General features: G+C 54.4%; 6 protein-coding genes across 6 annotated transcripts; 1 reads left to right on the top strand and 5 right to left on the bottom strand.

Annotated features, from left to right (window-relative positions):
* Positions 1 to 34: 34 nt before the first annotated feature.
* PHYSODRAFT_309159 (hypothetical protein) lies at positions 35 to 1,192 on the bottom strand (the record flags this gene model as incomplete). The annotated part of the gene is made up of 1 exon (XM_009517231.1): positions 35 to 1,192. The coding sequence occupies one exon, from the start codon at positions 1,190 to 1,192 to the stop codon at positions 35 to 37; it is 1,158 nt and encodes a 385-aa protein (XP_009515526.1).
* Positions 1,193 to 1,319: 127 nt separating this feature from the next.
* PHYSODRAFT_309148 (hypothetical protein) lies at positions 1,320 to 3,797 on the bottom strand (the record flags this gene model as incomplete). Its single annotated transcript, XM_009517230.1, has 1 exon — positions 1,320 to 3,797. One exon carries the CDS (start codon positions 3,795 to 3,797, stop codon positions 1,320 to 1,322), a length of 2,478 nt encoding a protein of 825 aa, XP_009515525.1.
* Positions 3,798 to 4,119: 322 nt separating this feature from the next.
* On the top strand, positions 4,120 to 5,181 carry PHYSODRAFT_358438 (hypothetical protein; the record flags this gene model as incomplete). The annotated part of the gene is made up of 4 exons (XM_009517229.1): positions 4,120 to 4,210; positions 4,337 to 4,602; positions 4,667 to 4,778; positions 4,857 to 5,181. The coding sequence occupies 4 exons, from the start codon at positions 4,120 to 4,122 to the stop codon at positions 5,015 to 5,017; spliced, it is 630 nt and encodes a 209-aa protein (XP_009515524.1). The 3' UTR covers positions 5,018 to 5,181.
* A 104-nt stretch (positions 5,182 to 5,285) lies between these two features.
* PHYSODRAFT_248430 (hypothetical protein) lies at positions 5,286 to 5,717 on the bottom strand (the record flags this gene model as incomplete). The annotated part of the gene is made up of 1 exon (XM_009517228.1): positions 5,286 to 5,717. The coding sequence occupies one exon, from the start codon at positions 5,715 to 5,717 to the stop codon at positions 5,286 to 5,288; it is 432 nt and encodes a 143-aa protein (XP_009515523.1).
* A 353-nt stretch (positions 5,718 to 6,070) lies between these two features.
* On the bottom strand, positions 6,071 to 7,612 carry PHYSODRAFT_309156 (hypothetical protein; the record flags this gene model as incomplete). The annotated part of the gene is made up of 1 exon (XM_009517227.1): positions 6,071 to 7,612. The coding sequence occupies one exon, from the start codon at positions 7,610 to 7,612 to the stop codon at positions 6,071 to 6,073; it is 1,542 nt and encodes a 513-aa protein (XP_009515522.1).
* Positions 7,613 to 9,571: 1,959 nt separating this feature from the next.
* On the bottom strand, positions 9,572 to 16,285 carry PHYSODRAFT_470076 (hypothetical protein; the record flags this gene model as incomplete). Its single annotated transcript, XM_009517226.1, has 3 exons — positions 9,572 to 9,721; positions 9,839 to 10,421; positions 10,470 to 16,285. The coding sequence occupies 3 exons, from the start codon at positions 16,283 to 16,285 to the stop codon at positions 9,572 to 9,574; spliced, it is 6,549 nt and encodes a 2,182-aa protein (XP_009515521.1).
* Positions 16,286 to 18,221: the final 1,936 nt, after the last annotated feature.

The raw sequence follows: 18,221 nt of genomic DNA, 5'->3' as shown, positions 1-18,221 counted from the left end.
CCTCCTCTTCCTACACAAGGCAAAACAATAACTATTAGGCCACAATAAAACCCGTGAATATCTCAACCGCTCTTACCGCATCGAAATCGTCCTCTGCATCTCCAGCATTGGCTCCATTTGATGTATTCATTAGAGGTGGCAAAGAAGGTAGCTTTGCGGGTGCTGGAGGAGGAGCTGCTAGTGACACGGCATCGTCGTCGTTACTTTCGTGGGTATCCTTGTCATGACTCTCTTCTTGGTCCTTGTCACCCTGAAACTTCTCTTGCTGGTGTGCCGAGTAGAGATCAGTGGGTTGTGTGCTAGCTTGGGCACGGTAGTCTTGGCTTTCTTCATCCTCGTAGTTTGTAAAGTTCGACTCCTCCAGTTCAGATCCACTTGGTACCTCTTCCGCCATGCTCTCTTCGATCTCTGCGCTGCTCTCAACCTCTTCCTCTTTGCCTTCATCTGTATCTTCATCTTTACGCTGCATCAGGGCTGGTTCGGGCTCTTTTACAGGTAGTGAGTGCGTATCGTCGTCTCGCTCCCATGGCCGCGCCTTCCGTGCTACGTCGCCTGCATGCACAGTGGCTTCTTCACCACTTTCTTCGCCATCATTGAATTGATCGGGCTTGATGGTCGTCGCTGGCCTGATAAACCGATCACTCTGATCGTTGCCTAGCACCCTGGACTCGACGAGCTGAAACAGTGTCGGCATGGCCGACGAGTTGGTACTTCCTAACCCGAGCTTCTTAACCAGCTGTGCACTATCGTAAGGTTCATCTTCTGCATTGGTCTCTGCGAGCAGAACACATAACGCGTGCTCCCAGTGGAAAAACTGCAGACACTCGACAATCAGAGCCAACGCAGTTGTCCTGGTCTCCAAGGGGAAGTCGCTCAAGTTTGGGGCCGTAGGGTCATTCGTTTTCGCGAAACCCTCTCGCTCGTGCATAACCTCAAAAACTGCAGCACGTAGCTCTGCCTTCAACTTTGCTAGAACGCCCTGGCTTGTTAGCACCTGAGTAACCTGTTCCTTGAGCGCCAGCTCCTCCGCCGTTGGTGCAGGCTGCAGCAATGTCGGCAAGACAGACATCATGAGGGCGCTCCTTCCGACACGAACCGGCAAATCGCAAAAGTGCAAACGGCCACCGCTGAAGGCGTCTGTAGCGACCGAAACGGTCAACACAACGATAAAAATGCCGATACATGCTGACATTCCGCAACCTGGAAGCAGTCCATCTTGTTGATACGTTTATCTGTTCGTTGAGACAACGCACCTGGGTGTCCGGCGCACAGCTTCCTTGACATCACTTTTCACGCCGCGATGGTCGCCGTGAAGCGCGTCATGATCTGGCTGCGACAAGAGCATCCCCATCCGCACAAATGTCGTCGTATAGGCGCTCAAAACCTTGGGGCGTGAACGGGGTGAAGCCCGCGGCGTATGTCCAAAGGCATGTGCAAAGCTCGTCAACCTCGCGAGACGACGCGTTAGGATGGTGCCGCTCCTCCTTGTCTTGGTGCTGTGTCACGATGCGATCGATCTCTTCCCCGATGGTACTCACATACTTGAAGACCTTCTCAACGACAGTCTCGTCCTTTTGGTTTCGAGACCAGTCGGCCATTATCTTCATCTTTTTCAGCACTTGCCGGATTTCGCGCAGCTTCTTGTTCGGTTTCCACTTTTCATAGCATTCGTCAGTCGAAAGCAGTGGCAACGGGGCCACATCATTCACAGTACTCGCGACCACCGCAGGGGCCTCCGGCTGGTCACTTCTTCGGTGCTCCTTCTTCCGCTTTTCCTTCTTACTTGGAGTATCACTGCTGTTATTGCGATGTTTCTTTCGTGACGATGCCCGATCTTCATCCTCCGCCGAGGACGAACGTCTTTTATGTCGCGAGGATGTTGACTGCGTCGGCGACGCCCCTCCAATTTCTCCTTCTTCTGGTTCATTATCGACAGCACTTGTTTGCGCAGGAGATCTCATGACCGGTGTCTTGTGCTGCCGCCCCGAATCCGATCCCTGACCGTTAGATGTGGAAGTTCCGTTGCTAAGCCCAACGTGCCGGCGGGCGAGTGTATCTTCATTTTGTTGCCGTGCAGCGAATCGCTCCGCAGCACGCGCCATTCGCCCTCCACCGGTAGCCGGAACAGCGGGGATTGATGTTGTAACTCCAGCGATGGCCCCACTATGAATGATGGCACTGAATTGCGCACCCAAAGACTGATTCGAGTTGGCACCAGCAGAACTCAGCGAGATAGCGAGTTGGACAATGCGTGGATCGCCAGCGTCCACATCAGGTGCAGGCAGGCGCTTCAGCAGATTTTCAGCACGTTTCTTTAGGCGTTCGCCCTTTAGAGCTCGTTGCCCTTGGAAGTGAAGCAAATCATCATTCAAGATGTCTTCCCAACCCCCAAATCCATGGACGTAAACACCAAGAAGCAACGCTGCATCCTTGCGCTGAGACCAGTCATGTTCCTTTTCAGCCCAAGTCCAGCTCGGCAAGTCCCGGGTCTGAACTCCCAACACGGAGAGATCGCTCTGCTTCGCCACCAATACATATGCCCCTTGAGCATTAGCCTGTGCATTTCCTGAAGAGCAACCAGCAGTCCGCAATGCGCGTTGAACAGCGACCCGGAGTTTGAGGTTCTCGTATAGGCGTTCAATAATCTGTGACGATCGAGCCTCCACTTCAGCGATCTTGATGTTATCGTGCGGTGGTCGTGCCTCGACGGCACGCTTGGCTTTCTGAGCGACATCATTCGCGAGAGTCTGCAGCCGATCCATGGAGACCTTGGTAGTCGCTTGCAGATTTGACCGCTCGATAAAGCTAGGCATCTTGTACTCGTCTGCGAAATTCGCGGCTTTCGGATAGAGACCTACATCGGTCAGGTCTCCGTAGCGAAGCATTGCACGAAGCATCGCGCGAACCACTTTTCCGTCGACTGCAGGAGCTGACGACTTGCTCACGCTGCTGCTATATCCATCGCCCCCCGCATCCCCTCCATGATCACTGCTGCTACTATTTCCTGTAGCGATTCCCCCTGAACTTGTCGCAGTCATGGGCTTCGTAACAGTTTTGTTGGTCATTACCGAAACCGGCGGTACCGTGGTGCTTCCAGCAGTCGAGCTGGCGGGCTTCTTCGCCTTGGCGCTGGTGGTCCTGCGTCCATTAAGTTTCATCGCCAATCTGTCATGTGCCGACACTGGTTTCCTCTTCACTGGCAGTCGTCCCACTGCTCCGAACTGACCCAGCGGACCACCCACAGCCATCGGAGCGCCGCTGTTCACCACAGCTTCGGCTTCTGGAGACCTCACCGGCGATCCTTTCGGCGGAGGAGGACTGGACCTCGCAGCGGGGGCGCCCAGCGGCTTCTTCCTCTTATCACGTAAGTCTCTTTGGATTTCCTCGATGGTACGTCGATCGCGCTTGCGGGTGCCCAGCGGCATCATCGCCTCTGTCTCTGAGGCTTTAAATCTCGCCGCCGCTCGCGTCGAGTTCACGTTCAGACTCTCCGTAGTCGCAGCGAGGCCATGAGGGCGAGGCGCAGACAGTGCCGGGCCCGTATTGTTGGAGGGGTAGCCATGGCCAGTGCGGCTGGCGATGCCTCCTCCGTGAGGAGTGGCGTGCTTGGAGCCGCTGGCGTCTGCGCCGGCGTTGGCGTTCTCTGTCTCAGCCTCGTCCTCCGACTCCGAGTCAGAGGAGGAAGACGAGGACGAGGATCCCGAGCTGGAGGAGGATGAGTCGTCGTCGGAGCTCGAGTTATCGGCCTTGTCCTCCTCTTCGTCGTGGATGTGCGTCTCCTCCGGGTTCTCGGCCATTATGGGGCTTTATTCGCTGGGAAAAGCTGTCAAAGCAAGATGAGAAGAAGGGCAACCACGTCGCGGTGGGAGAACAGAAGCAGGTCGCGCAACGACGAAGCTACAGCGCCGGGAAGTGGGAGGAGCGATACCTGCTCGGGCGTCTTGCGGGTGACGGAGAGCGAGTATTTCTGAGCTCGTCACTGGCTGCCGAAACGGCAGTGCCGTTTCATTGGTAGAAAGTGACCTGCATATTGACGAATGGTGGGATTAACTGAAGATCTGGCGATTGGATTGGTCCGAATGTGAAGCCATTGCTTTTTGGGGTGAGCAGCGCAGCATCATGAAAGGCCTCAATCTCGGCGGCGTCGTGGAGTTCTGCCGCGTGCTGACGCGCCAGCCGCAGCTCCTGCTGCCCCAACTGTCCGTGAAAGGTGATCTGCACTCTCCCAGCTTTAAACACATGCAAAGATAGTGTGAATCTGACCAGTTTGTACGGAATAATACTACTGTGAAAAATGTCGCTCATTGTGCACGTTCTGCTCGTATCGCTGCTTCAGATGTGACGGAGGTGCCGTTCCAGACGCTACGGGACCGCGGATTCCGCGGCGTTATCTTCGATAAGGACAACACATTGACGGTGCCGCATAAATTGGAGATTGCGCCGCATCTCGAGTCTTCGCTGGCCGAATGCCGCCGAGTTTTTGGCGACTCAGGCGTCGTGATCTTTTCCAACTCGGCGGGCTCCACGGACGATAAGGATGGCGTTGAAGCCAAGAAAATCGAGGAACGCCTCCAAGTAGCTGTGCTACGTCACAACCAGAAGGTAATAAATGGGTGCGGCGTTGATGCTTGGATGGAGTGGGTGGCTGAGCTGCTTGTGATTGCAGAAACCTGGAGGCATTGCATTTGTCAAGAAACATTTTGGAGAAGTAGACCCTGAGACGCTTGTCGTTATTGGAGACCGATACTCGACGGACGTGCTCTTTGGCAACCTGAACGGTGCGACTTGTTGCTGCGGCTGTTGTCTACGCGAGTGTCCAGCTCCACGAGGTTCTGACTGTTGCTGATGATGTGCAGGACTTCTTACGATTCGTACCGAGCAGTTCACTCCCGAGAGCGAAAGTGTCGTAAATCGGCAGCTGCAACGCATCGAGAAGGCAGCTGTGCGAATGCTGGTACGCGCTGGAGTTAAGCCGCCAACACATCCACTTTGGGGTAGTATCGATGGCAAGCAGTGAAGCCACGGCCACTATGGGTCGACGGCGATCGGCACGTATTGCCTCCTAGCACACGTAGACTCACGTTGCTAGTAGCAGCTTGTTACTGGCAACCACTGATTTTGTGCCGTCGTTTTGGGGTAGGATGAGATGACTTCAACATCAATGTAAATGATCCGAGTTCTCCGTTCATTCGCCTGACAATGCAACAACACGCGCACCTCACGCAGACAGGGGAAGCACTTGTGTATGTGTATTGCCCCGTACAAGGTGAATCCTACACAGTTGGTTATGTCTCCAATAACTCCTCGTCTTGCTCTAACGCACCAGTCTCAAGCTCCTGTAGTTTCCGCTGCTCGGCCTCAAGAAGCTGCTCAAGGCGAAGTTGGCGACGCTGTCGCTTTTCCAGTCGGCGCTGCTGCGTTTCCTCCTCCTCGCGCTCTTGGGCGTCGAGGATCCACCGGTACTTCGATTGCGTAAGCCCAAGGAAGTTCGCGAGCACTTCACCTGCAAAGTCCATGCCGTCGAACGTCTTGGCACCGGACCAGCAGATCCATTCCCAGGCAATTTTCGGCAGTTCCGCGGAGAAGGAAGTTGCTGTTTGGTTATCGTCTTCGTCTGGTTGAGTGTTATCATCTTGGTCCAGCTTATCCAGAGGAGCTTGCTGCTCGGGCTCGCAGTTCGCCTCGATCTTCTCGTGATCCTTCGCAAGAGCAGTCATGTTGCGAATAACGCTTTGTGCCAACGAGAACAATGCGGCACATGGGATCGCTCTTTCAACGGGCGGGGGATCGATCATGAAACCACTGCAACTTGTGTAACGACCGACCGATGCATGCGATTAACCAAGAACTTCAACGTCGCTTTAGCTGACCCCGTGTCAATACTGCAGGAATTGCTGTGTATTAACCATAAGAAAGCTGCTGGTACTCGCTACTTTGGTTTCGCTCTGCTAGCCCAGGTCACGCACGCCACGACACACTCGATGCTCCATAAAATAAATAGCTGTAGAGCCCAGAAACGAAAGAAACGAGCCCTGCCTGCCCCCCTCGCTACCAGTGGTAGTCTACCACTTCACATTACGGTGCACATCTCGCCATGGCGCTCGCTGTAAATTGACCCGCTGCCGTTCGAGTCTGCAGCGCTAACAAACTCGTTCAAGTTCTTCATTGCCACTGCCACGTTGCTCATGAAGTACGGCCGCCAGATCTTGCGGTACATGAACTTTGCTGAGAACGGTAGCATGCCCTGGATGCTGCGCTGCTCCGTGTCGCCACCCCAGATCTTGCTCCGCTCAACAATCCAAGGCACCACCACACGTTTGGCGCGAATAGCGCGGAATACCCGGGGCATGATGTGTGTCCTGAAAGCGCGCTCGGTGAACGCAGCGCTCATGGCCGAGTGCAAAGTCGTTTCCTCCATGTTTAATGCTGCATGCAGCGTCCGATTGAGCTGGCGGATCTCTGTCTGCAACACTTGAAGACGAAGCAGCCAGGACGACGCACTGCAGGCCCCACTCACACACAACGCTCGCTCCAATTGCTGGATCTGCGTCAGCATCTGCGAGATATCCTGATACACGTCCAGAATCTGCTGCTTGGTCGTCACAGGCAGGTTCAGCAGCGGCAGCAACACCGACGCCTTCACCTCGTGCTGGCACTGCAAATACTCCACAAAGTACGCCTTGAACCAGAGGAAAAACTCTGCCACGTGCGTCTCGAGTGCTAACGTCTGCGAAGCTTCAGGTTTCGATCGAGTTTGCGACTGCTCCAAGAACCGATCCATGACAAAGAGAGCGTGGCGGATTGGCTCGTGGATTCCCAGCAGGAACTTGGCGCTCCAGCTCCAGTCAGTCTGCTCCGAGAACACGGCGCTGAAGATGATGCTGCCGTTGTGGGACGACGGAGGAGGGACCGGCAGGTTCTTCAAGTTGAGCTCCTTCTTGTCCGTCTTGCCATTGCCATTGCCTCGGCCCATGTTCGCGTTCTTCTTGTTGTTGGGGAACACGATCTCCGGCGTCTTGGTTCGCTTGAGCTGGCCTGGCCGCTGGTTCACCACAGACGAAGCTAGACTGCTGAGGTCGTCGTCGCTGTCTTCGCAGCTGAGTTCTGTGATCCGGTCGGCTCGGCTGATGGGCGACATGATTTCTTCCGGCTCGGTGTCAGCCGTGGACGGCCCTTGGTCGCTGCCGCCGCTGCTGCGCGAGGACTTGTCCGAGCTGGACTCGGGCTCCAAGCCCAGCGCGAGACTGCGGTCGTCCCAGATGTTGACGAGTCGCACCCGCTTCGAGTCCTCGCCGTAGTCCGCGCGGAAGTCCGACATGGTCGTGACCACGTGCGCCACCTGCGCAATGTCGACGAGCGGCCCCGTGGCCAGCCTCTTCTTGTACCTGCGGGACGTCGCCGAGGCCGGCGAGCTGCTGAACTTGCTGGACCTGGCGCGGCGCCGCAGCGCGGCGTCCTCCTCCTCCGTGGGGCCCCAAATGTTGCGGTAGAACTCGCAGGGCAGCGCCATCTTGTGCTTCACCTTCTCTCGGTCGTGCAACGCCACGCTCTGGTACGAGCTGGCCACGTTCTCGCCGCGCTTGCTGTGGTAAAACGAGATGGAAAGTGGCATCTAGATGGTGCGATGCGATGGAGCTGATTCGACTGATGGGGGGATGGTCTGCTGGGCTCCGTCGTCGTTCTCCAAAATAATTCGGTGCCGCTGCTGTGTTGCTGCCGGTGGTTGGCGCTAGCGTGGCGTGGCGTGGCGGATCGCAACTTGCAGCCTGAGTCGAGTGTGCAGCGAGTGTCTCTTGGCGCAGGGTGGCGCTTGGCGGGCCAATTGCCGAGTGCGATGGGGACTATCTTGGGCGGGCGAAACGCAGTTGGGACGGTACCAAGCGAAGCACTCGGCTCCAGGTTGCCGAAGTTGCCTCGCCGGTGAGAGACGGAGCAGCGGGAGCCGCTTGCTTGCTGCTTGCAGTTGGTGGCGACGAGACTGGCTCAGTTTCGTGGACGAGGCTCAGCCACTTCGCAGGTTGCTGCTGCAAGGGAAGGCGCCGGCACCGCGTTCGTTTCGCGCGCGTCCCGAGAGCAAGGAAGCAGGAAAATGCCGTCGGACGGAGCGAGGGCAAGTCCAAGAGCAAGTAAGTTGGGAAATGGGACCAGCCCAAGGGTGTAAAGGGGGAGAGGAGAGCCTTCATATCACACACCGAGCCTCGACCACTAAAGTTCGGGCGCGGTGGGCTTTACCCTGTGCGCCGCAGATGGCTTCCGGCGTGACATGCCCGAGCCCAAAACTGGCCTGAAGCGTTAGATACTCTGACAGCGAAGGGCGCTGTTAAGCCCGAGCAAATCGGGCTCGAGCCCCCAATGGCAGAGGCAAGCAATAGTTAACCGTCTCTCCCAAGACTCGCCAATGCATCGCAGAGGTTCACACATACACACCCAGCGAGGCATGTTCATGACGACCGAAAGCAGGGTAACTGACTCGCCTTGTAAAACGCGTCCGACGAAGCGGTTCAATCGAGGATGCTCGAGTTCAACATCGAACCTCGTCTGACCAATCAGAAGGCGGGAAAGCGTAGAACGTCTCTTTTTTCGGCGTCATTTCAGATATTCGGCGGCGATCTTAGCCCAGCCCATCAACGGCAACGGCAACCTCGGTGGGTCGATTGCAGGCAGAAAATTGGCCGCTCTGCAAGTGTTGGAGGCGCCAGTGTAGCCCTCGCTCAATCCGATTCAAGAGTACAGCATCTGTTGCCGCCGTCCAGCCGACCGATGGGGGAGTCTCTGGTCAGCGCTTTCACCTGTCGCCATGCGTCCCCTTTTCGCCTGCGATGTCCTCCAGCCCGGGACGACGGGTCCACAGCGTTACTGCTGGCAGCTCGGGCTGTGTTGGCGTGCATCGATCGGCCATGAGTGCAGTTTGGCGCAGTGCGTAACGCGCACCAGCCCAGCGATCACCACGCGTGACGCCCCTGGCCATCGCGCTGGGCACTTGGCACGGTTCAAGTCGGACATTTTTCGCAGAGCGGATACTATACCCTCTGCGGCTGAGTCCCCCATCGGTGGTGGCAACTTGCCACTGGCAAGTACGTACGAGCGCAAAGATCTAGGTACTTCAAGTGCAGACGGCGAGCAAATTCGGATTCGAGTAGCTTGATGCATATCACCCGAGCTCCAACAGAGATTGTGTGATACTCGCTACGGACCAACAGAAGACCTCGGCAACAATTCTGGGGTCGGATTTTTAACAAAATACTGTAGCTTACCCTCACTGGAAAGCTTCAAAACGTCTACCGGTACATGCTGTCGCGTGGGCAACTTGATACTTGTAGCCATTGAGGCAGCATGTTGAGTTGCTGGTCTTTTGACCCGTAGGTGTTACGATTCTTTCGTTCAAGCAATTCAATACACATCTTCATCCTCATCAAAAAGATCAAGGAAAGCGAGCTGGATCATGAAAAAATAATGTTTCCTTTCGAGCTTTGCTGCACGTTATCGTGAAATTGATCCATCGCACAGATCCATTCGACCGAAGTTGTATTACCATATATTGCTCATGTCTTCCTTCATACCTTGGTTCTACCTACTCGTCCGTGGAGACGCCGCTGTCCGAGTCCGCGTCCATGTGCGGCGAAATCCCGTGCGTCGTGTCATTCGACTTGGGCCGAGACTTGTTCCGAGGCATGCTCAGGCGGTTCTTCTTGGCTTTCTTGCGCTTCGGAGTGGTGGGCGGCTCGGCTGCGTCGACGCTCTCCGCCTTGCCATTGCTCTTCTTCTTCGATGCCGGGTTTTTAGTCGTCTTGGCAGGATCCTCCGAGCTGGCTGGCTTGGTCGCTGCCTTCTTCGACACTGTAGTTTTTGCCTTGGCCGCGGGCACGTGAGTCGGGGTCATCGGCTTCGCTGCGGCCGATCCGTCGCAGACCCCGCAGACCCACGTCTTCGCCATGCGAGCCGCGTGGCGCTCCGACATGTTGACGCACTTCGGGTGAAACTTGGTGCAGCATGACGAGCACACCAGTGTGAGCACCGGGTCCTCCTCGCTGGCGCTGCACACGCACACACGAGTCGGTTCCTTGCGCGCAGCAGCGTGCGGTTTGCAGTACAGGGCGTACGTCGTGCCGTCAATCTCGCCGCCGCTCTCAACAGCACAGCGCAGGTGGTAATTGCGCCGGCATTTCGCCACGACGCAGCCAACGGTGGCGCCGAGTTTATGGCAACTGGTGCACTTGAGCTGACGCCCGCGCTTGATTGCCTTCGGCAAGTTCATGATAAGTCCATCCGCCTTCACGTATACCTCTGGCGAGTGCACGGCGCAGTTCAAGTGAACATACACCGACTCATTGGGCTTGTCCGCGTATTTTAACCGCACCGGGGCCTCGATGAATGGTCCTTCTAATGCCATATCAGCCGTAGCAGTGCCCGTTGAGTCCGTACTCGAGTTTCCATTGCGCGCTCCGTTCTTGGATGAAGACGATGCCGACGTTGCGCCATGGCCGTCTGCGCCCCCTCCCATTACGTTTCCGCGGTGGCACAACGCGCAGATCTTGGGCTTCACGACCGACTTGTCTGCACCATCCAAATGAGTAGATTTGCTCTTCTTCGCGCCAGAACTGCTCGCCCTTTTCGGCGACGACGCACGCTTGCGTTTGCCGCTTGACCTATCCGTCGATACGTCCTCATCAAGTTCGTCGTCCTCATCAAGAGGTATCTGCTGCGGAACTTCCTCTCGCTGCTGAGCTGCAGCAGCGGCAAGCGCTGCACCAGCACGCTGCGTAGATCCCGATCGAGATGCGTTCCCTGCAGCAGCTTGTGGTGGTCTTTTCCCGTCGAGATGGTTCGCGCAAATCATGAGGTTCTTTGAGAGCCGAATGAATTTGTCCGCTGATGGAATGCACTCCGGGTGGAAGGCTTGCGAGCAGTGGATGCAGCTCACCACGTGTGTCTTGACATCATCCTTTTTCTTCTTGCTTTTGGCGGCGGATTCCTTCTTACTGGCCTGGGAGCAAGCGTGGCAAAAGTGGCTCGGGCAACGGAACCGCTTTTTGCCAACCCACTCTACACGGGAGCTCTTAGCAAGACAGCCCTTGTGGTAGAACCTTCCACACTTCGCTACCGAGCATTGAGTGACACCGAATTCCACACCCATTTCACCAACCTGCTTACAAATCAAGCACATGTGACGCCCCTCCGCACAATCTGGGCACAGCCACTGCTCGTCGTTGGGCTCGTCTTTCATCCCCACGCACTCAAGATGGAACGAGCGATGGCAGGGGCCATCGCACAGCAAAATTAATCCGCCATCACCGCATAGAGTACACAAATCGTCGCTGTCGTTAATAGCGCCGGCCTGGAAAAGAGCAGTCGGAGGCTTACCACCTTCAGTTCGCGGGTGCTTTGGCGGCCTTCCACGAGGTCTGCTACCGCGCTTTTTCACTGGAGTATCACCGTATGCTTCATCCTCACTACTAGCCGCCCTGCTTCCCGAGGGCGTGCTCCTCCTTCGCCTTTTCTTCTTCGGAGTGTCGAAATCTTCATCCTGGAACATATTCGTCCGAGATGGCGCTAGTCGACAGCTTCGGACCCGTGACTTCTCTAGCTTTGACAAGTACCCCTTCACGAGATCAATCTGCTCGCTGGAGAACTCGTTGCGGTACTTCGAGCTTACAGTACTCAGCACCTGGATGGCAATATCATATTCGTGCTGAATATCTCGAACTCCCACGCGACCATCGTCCGCACTGTTGCCGGAGCTCATCTCAGTGACCAAGCTGGTGAGAGCGATGTCCAGATTACTGATAAACTTAATCTTCGCCTGGCGAGAGCTAACAGCGCTGCCATCTTCAAGCTTCAAGCTCAGCATCTCCACCGACACAGCACCAGGGAGCACCTTCTCCCAAAAGTTGGGGTCGTCCACAGAAAGCTCACCTGTGGATCCCTCTGCAACAAAAGACGAACGGTCCACCGCCATTCCACCAAGCGATTTGCGTTTGTTTGACTTCAGCGGCGATTTCCTCTGTCGAGGTGATGTCGGCCCAGCCGCATCGCCATCCGCCCCCTTGTTTGCATTAGATCCGCCACCTACTATCATGACACGGGCGTTTTCTTTCAAAATGGTCTCAATATCGCGCTCAGCAAACTCTTTAGATGCCGTATCGTCATCCTCCATGAGCGCATACGCTCCACGTTTCAACAATTCCACTAGCTGCTCCGCTGACGGCTTCGTGATCTGCGAATTCTCATTGAAGGATGCCGTGCCCAACACTGCATGCTCAAGACCAAGCTTTCGTGAAGCACGATCGAACATTTCGCTCTCGTACGTGTTGCGTGTCACCAACCGGTAGATCTGCACACTCTTTTTCTGACCGATACGATGGCAACGCGACTGCGCCTGTAAATCATTCATCGGGTTCCAGTCGCTATCGAAGATAATTACCGTATCTGCTGCAATGAGGTTGATTCCAACGCCGCCAGCTTTTGTGCTCAAAAGGAACACGAAAGACTTCGAGTGTGGGCGAGAGAAACGGTCGATTGCACTCTGCCGCATACTTCCACCAGTGGATCCGTCGAGGCGCTCGTAGACAAAAGAGTTCGCCTCGCAGTAGCGCTCGAGCAAGTCTAGCTGCTTCAGGAACTGGCTGAAAATCAAAATCTTGTGGCCATCCCGCTTCAACTTCGGGATCAATTTCGACACGAGCATCATCTTGCCAGAGCACTCAATAGTTTTCTCCATCACCTGGGCTGGAGTTGGATGGCTGCCGAGCTCTTCTAGCTCTCGTTCTTCGACACCCTTGATGAGGAATGGATGGTTACAGCACTTTCGAAGCTGCAGCTGGATGTTGTTCAACGTGGGTAAGCCGTTCTTCGTGCCGCGGTACAGAAAGCTCTTGTTTTTGTCGTAGATGGCTCTATAGTACTGTTTCTGCAGTGTCGTAAGCTCCACCGAGATAATTGTTTCTTCTTTGGGCGGGATGCTCTTCTCCACATCTTCTTTCACGCGTCGTAAAATGTAAGGTGCCAACAACTGCTGAAGCTTGACAACTTGTTCTTGTGAGTGCAACTTCCCAAAACTCGCGTTGAATTCTTCAAGGCTCGCGAATTTTACCGGTTCCAGGTAATTCAGCAGGACCCACAGCTCCTGGGTATTGTTTTGCAAGGGTGTACCTGTCAGCAACACCTTGCGATCAACATGGAGAACACGCATCATTTTTAGCACCCGAGAACCTGCACTCTTCAAACGGTGCGCCTCATCCACCACAACCAGACGCCAGTGAATATGCTCGAACTCTTCAAAGTCTGCCAAAATTGTCTCGAACGTAGTCAGCAGGATGTGGAACTTGAAGATTGAGTTGCCCAATCCAGGATAATACCATTCCTGATTTCGAATGACGGCTCGCATGTCTTTAGCATTAAACTTGGTGGTACGATCTCCAATATCGTGATAGACGCACACGTTGAGGTCCGTCCAACTCTCAATTTCGCGACGCCAATGCTGGATCGTGGACAGAGGCACAACAATCAAAAACGGCCCACGGATCGACTCCTCCGACTTCATATGCTCAAGCAGCGACACAATCTGCACTGTTTTACCCAGTCCCATTTCATCCGCCAAGATGCACGATCGCTGGGCTTTGATGCAGGAAACCATCCAGTTGAGCCCCTCAACTTGATATTGTCGCAACGTACGGCCACCTTTGTATGTTGGCGACTGTTCGTATGGCACGAACTCATTTGCATCTCCACGGTCAGTTGGACCAGAGCCACTACCACGCGGTCCACTCTTTGACGTACTGCTGCGCTCCGGGAGGAAACTAGCAAAATGCTCGTGGGGGTCGATACTGTTGTCGACGACACCAGCATACAGATGTTGCATAGGTCCGCTCGGGGCGATATAGTTCGAGTGCTGCATCAAAGTTTGAGTTGAAGCTGACGATGCAACCTCTGGGTCTGCAATTCCCACTTTGAGCATCCGTTTGTACTTGTTGTAACTGTAGTTTGCGTACTTGGAGTTTTCAGAAATCGCGTCGTCGGGAATTTGTTCCACACGGGTCATCGTCACTTGCTTAGCTTGACAAAACGGCGGGTACATGAACGCTGGTCTCGGGGAATGGAAGTGGAATAAGATGCTGCTGGGAGATGCGCTGATCAAACTGACTACGTCTTGGAAAGAAAGCCCAGCCACCGAAACGTTGTTCACGGCAACCAGCACATCCCCGATTGAAATGGCGCCAGATGCCTGAGCTGGGCCGATCATACCATTTGCGAGAATCTGAAATCCAAGCACCGACACACTGTTAGAGCTGCTAATGCCAAGGCGCATTCCGAGACCGAATGGAGATCGACCGAGCACAACGCAATACTCAGTGAAGGCTTGACGGGTTCCGAACGTGGTTGCAGGATATCTAGAATCGTATCGAACTTCAGCGCTGACGGTCTCCAGTTTAGTGGGATATCCAAGGGCCACATGTTCAACAAGTGAACTAAGCACTTCACCCACTTCTTCTTCTGGTTTCTTTTTATGACCCGCAGCCACACCGTCCTCCTCTTCGCCGTCGTCATTTTCCAGGGTCAGGATTCCTGGGTACAAAGCGGGTCGATTAGGATAGTCGAGCTCGGCGTCAAAGTCAGCATCGTCGTCGGAAGAATCACCATCTTCGTCTGAATAATCTTCATCGCCGTCGTCTTTAACAGCTTTCGGTGCGAAATGTTGCTTCGTGGTGACGTACGCGTTTGTGTACACTCCACACTGTTTGAGCACATCTTTGTCTGGTGTGTGGTTATTCAGCAAGCAATGAAAGGCAAACAGTTGAGCCTTCACTTGCTCCGCCATGTGCAGTCGTTGGTATGCACTGCTACCGTATGCCCCGCCCAGCGCCTTAATACTGCGACTGCAGTCACCCTCGTGGCCGTACCCCAGAGTGCAAAAGCGGTCTTTTTCGCAACATTTTTTGCCGCTCGTGCTATTAGCTAAAGCGTACTGGTGCCGTTTAGCGCAGCACGGCAACTGGCACGTAGTTTCACTGATTTCCTTGGCACTAGGTACGCGGCTGAACTTGAAATATCTCTGGATCTGTTCATCGTCACCGATATCTTCAGGACGTTCCCAGGTTGAAAATCGAACGGACATGCCCACCCACTTGACCAGGAAAAATGTGGCGGCACGATCCTTCACGCTGATTGGAGCTAAACTCTTAGTCGCGCTAGCTCCTTTAGGGCTTCGTTTCTTCGTTTTCTTGTTGAACTTTCCGTCACCATCGACACGTTCCGTAATGATGTTCGGGATGTGTTTTGAAGTAGTTACCGTCTTCTCGTCCGAAGGAGCAGTTTGGGACGCATTCGAGGTCGAGGGGGCACTGTCTTCGGTAGCACCTGATGGGACAGCATCGATGGTGTTCGACTTCTTTTCAGCGATCTCCTGCTTCACGTCTTCCACCTTCGCAATAAACTTAGAACGCGCCCGGCAGTATCCACAGAACCACTCGCCCTCAGGCAACTCAGTCACTTTGGGGGTAGCACACTGCATGTGCACCTCACCATCGCACCGATCACACAACAATAGCTCTTCGCTGTGGTCATTGTTACCGCACACACAACAGCCAATTTGCCACGATGCCCAAACGTCGTAAAAAGTTTCAGCTTCACGTCGGAACTCTTTTTGAAGCTGTTGATCTTGCTCCGCATCTCCCGTAGGAGGAAGTTTCATCCACGCCGTCGGAGACAGCACCCAGTCGTATAACCACTTTTCGAAACAGCGCAGGAGCTCGTCAGCAACGCGCCAGATGTCTGAACCTTCTGCATTGTAGGTTTTGCAGTTGTTGAACACCAATCTGACATCCGAGGCAAACAACGACGTGGCCGATGGTCCAACGTAGTAACTTTCACGACCAATTCGAGTAGCGACCGTTCCGAGATCCATCGGATTTGTGATGAAGTTCAGGTAATCGGGAACCTCTTCAACATCGACAGGGTGTTCAAAAATATCTCCTCCGGGTTCTTTCGTCAGCTTCGTGACGATGCCCAACATACGCTCCGACAGTGCATCAGCATTGTCCATCAAGAAATAGTCTGTCACACGCGGGAACTTGGGCTCATACGAAAGCTGCTGTCGGCGCTTTTCAATTTGCTCGTCCAAATGGTCAGCCGGGTCCACCTTGTGGTTCAGAATCTTCTCCACCGTCAACTTGTTGGCCTCTAAATCATCCACTTCATCCAGCGGTTGGTATCCTTCGCGCCTCAATTTGCGGTCATACACGTGCACGCGATGGAACTTCTGGTATCCCTCCGGAATGAACAGCTCCATCTCGTCGAACGTGAGCCAGTACAAATGCAAGTACGATCGGCCCAGGAACTTGCACAGATACTCGACAAGCCCCGTAGACTCGTTAATCCTTCGTCCGACAATTTGGTCCAATTGCGGGTAGCCCACATCCTAATCAAGGACAACAAAAAAATAATAATCAATGATCGCCACTTGAAGTCACACAACAACCGAATCAGAAATAAAAGCCACGTACGGTCCTCAACTGATAGTCAAGCCGCTGAGCGCGATTCTTCTTCTCAGCAATGGCGGCTTCTTCGCCCTCTGAAATGTCGTCTTCCTCCACATACTTCACCTTCTTCGTGTGGCGCTTCCGACGGTTGCCATCCTCGCTCTTCACTTGTTCTGCAGCTGCCTCCGGCTTCACTTGTACCTCTGCCTTCACCTGTTCCTTTGACGCATCTGTACTGGAGCTGACTGGGCTCGACTTCGGCTCGGCAACGCTAACCTTCGGCTCCGGAGTGTCCGTTGGGGCGGGAGACGCGGCGGGGGCTTTCTCCTGCTCGCTGGGCGGTGCGGGCGCTGGCGATACGTCAAGAGCAAAATACGAGCGGCGTCAGTACAACTTAACCCATTTATAGTTAATAGCGTGGGCGTAATCGTGACGAAGGAAGAGGCAGAAGGCCTTGAAGGCGGCTTCTGTGGCCTCCTCCACCCATTCCTCGCAGTCTCTGCATGCATGCGGACGCACCTGGCTCAGGGGTGGCGCTCTCCATGGGCCTCGCAGGTGGCCGCGCAGACGAAGCAACAGCAGCGAGTCTGGGGTCCACGACGCCAGCGGTGGAGCAGCCGCAGGGACTGGCAGGGCGCGCTGTTCTCGTACGCTGTCGAACCGCGAAATGGCGCAGTGCACGGAGCTATGTGGCACACACCAATGAACAGAAATGGCTTGGACTTTGTATGGTGCAATTCAATGAATTGAGCGCGGTGGCGGGCATGGCTACACTTCGGTGGCAGACATGGCAACAGCAAGGGCGAGGAGAGAGGACGTCATGTCAGTCTTAACACTCAAGGTCAGTGCTGGCGGCGAGATTGTTTTGTCACGGCGGTAGATTTTGAGGGGTGCTTGGCCGCTGAAAACTTGGACTCAATATCTCGGTGCTGATTGAAGTTCATACGTCGTGAATGACGCGTAAGTACACTTATCTGCCTGTTTAACAGTGCGTCTTGACAGACCCCCCCCCCCCCCCCCCGTAACTTCTCGGTAGTCGCGTTTGTTGACTCATCGAAACTATGGGCGTAAGTATGCTTGTCGGCGAAATATGTGACCAAAAGATTCGTGTTGCTGATGAACGATCGCACTAACGTGGTGTCACCGCTCGATTGTGAATCGACTCAATGTAAGGTGCCAGTTGCGTGCCTACAACCAGTTCCGTGCCTACTTGTTTTAGCCAATTAGCATCTTCTCCTTGTTAAACTCTCGTAGTCTATTGGTAGATTTTTCCAGCGTCACATGCAATTTCCGGTGATGAGCCTCCTAGGATTTGCATTGCATACAAAAATGCTATCAAAAAGAGGCAGGAAACTGGCAGCTCACTCCAAATCAACAAGCTTTTCAAAACAATAACAAGAATTTCTGCAAAATTTACACGGACCAGCGTGAAGTACATAAATTCAGCCCAATCGCGCAGATTTAGCGGGTGCAATCAGATTTCAGAATGGGCAATTCAATGAAAAGTTATGCCACAGCAAGTCCGCAAGTTCGAAGGACGGCACGAAACTGGCAGAAGACCTTACGTGAAACTTTTCCACAGTGACACCAACAAGCCCACACAGCGATACAACGAAGAACTTCAACTGCACGCTGCAATTATCTTACCACAGTGCATCGCGAATTGTTGGCAGTGTTGACAGAACCAGCAACGTCAGACTGACATTGTCAGCAGTGCTGTGAAGCTCAGCAATTTGAGTCTCAAGC

The sequence above is a fragment of the Phytophthora sojae genome (genome assembly GCF_000149755.1).
Source record: "Phytophthora sojae unplaced genomic scaffold PHYSOscaffold_1, whole genome shotgun sequence".
NCBI lineage: Eukaryota > Oomycota > Peronosporomycetes > Peronosporales > Peronosporaceae > Phytophthora > Phytophthora sojae.
The sequence above is the reverse complement of the archived record's forward strand: the minus strand, read 5'-3'. Positions and strand labels throughout refer to the sequence as shown.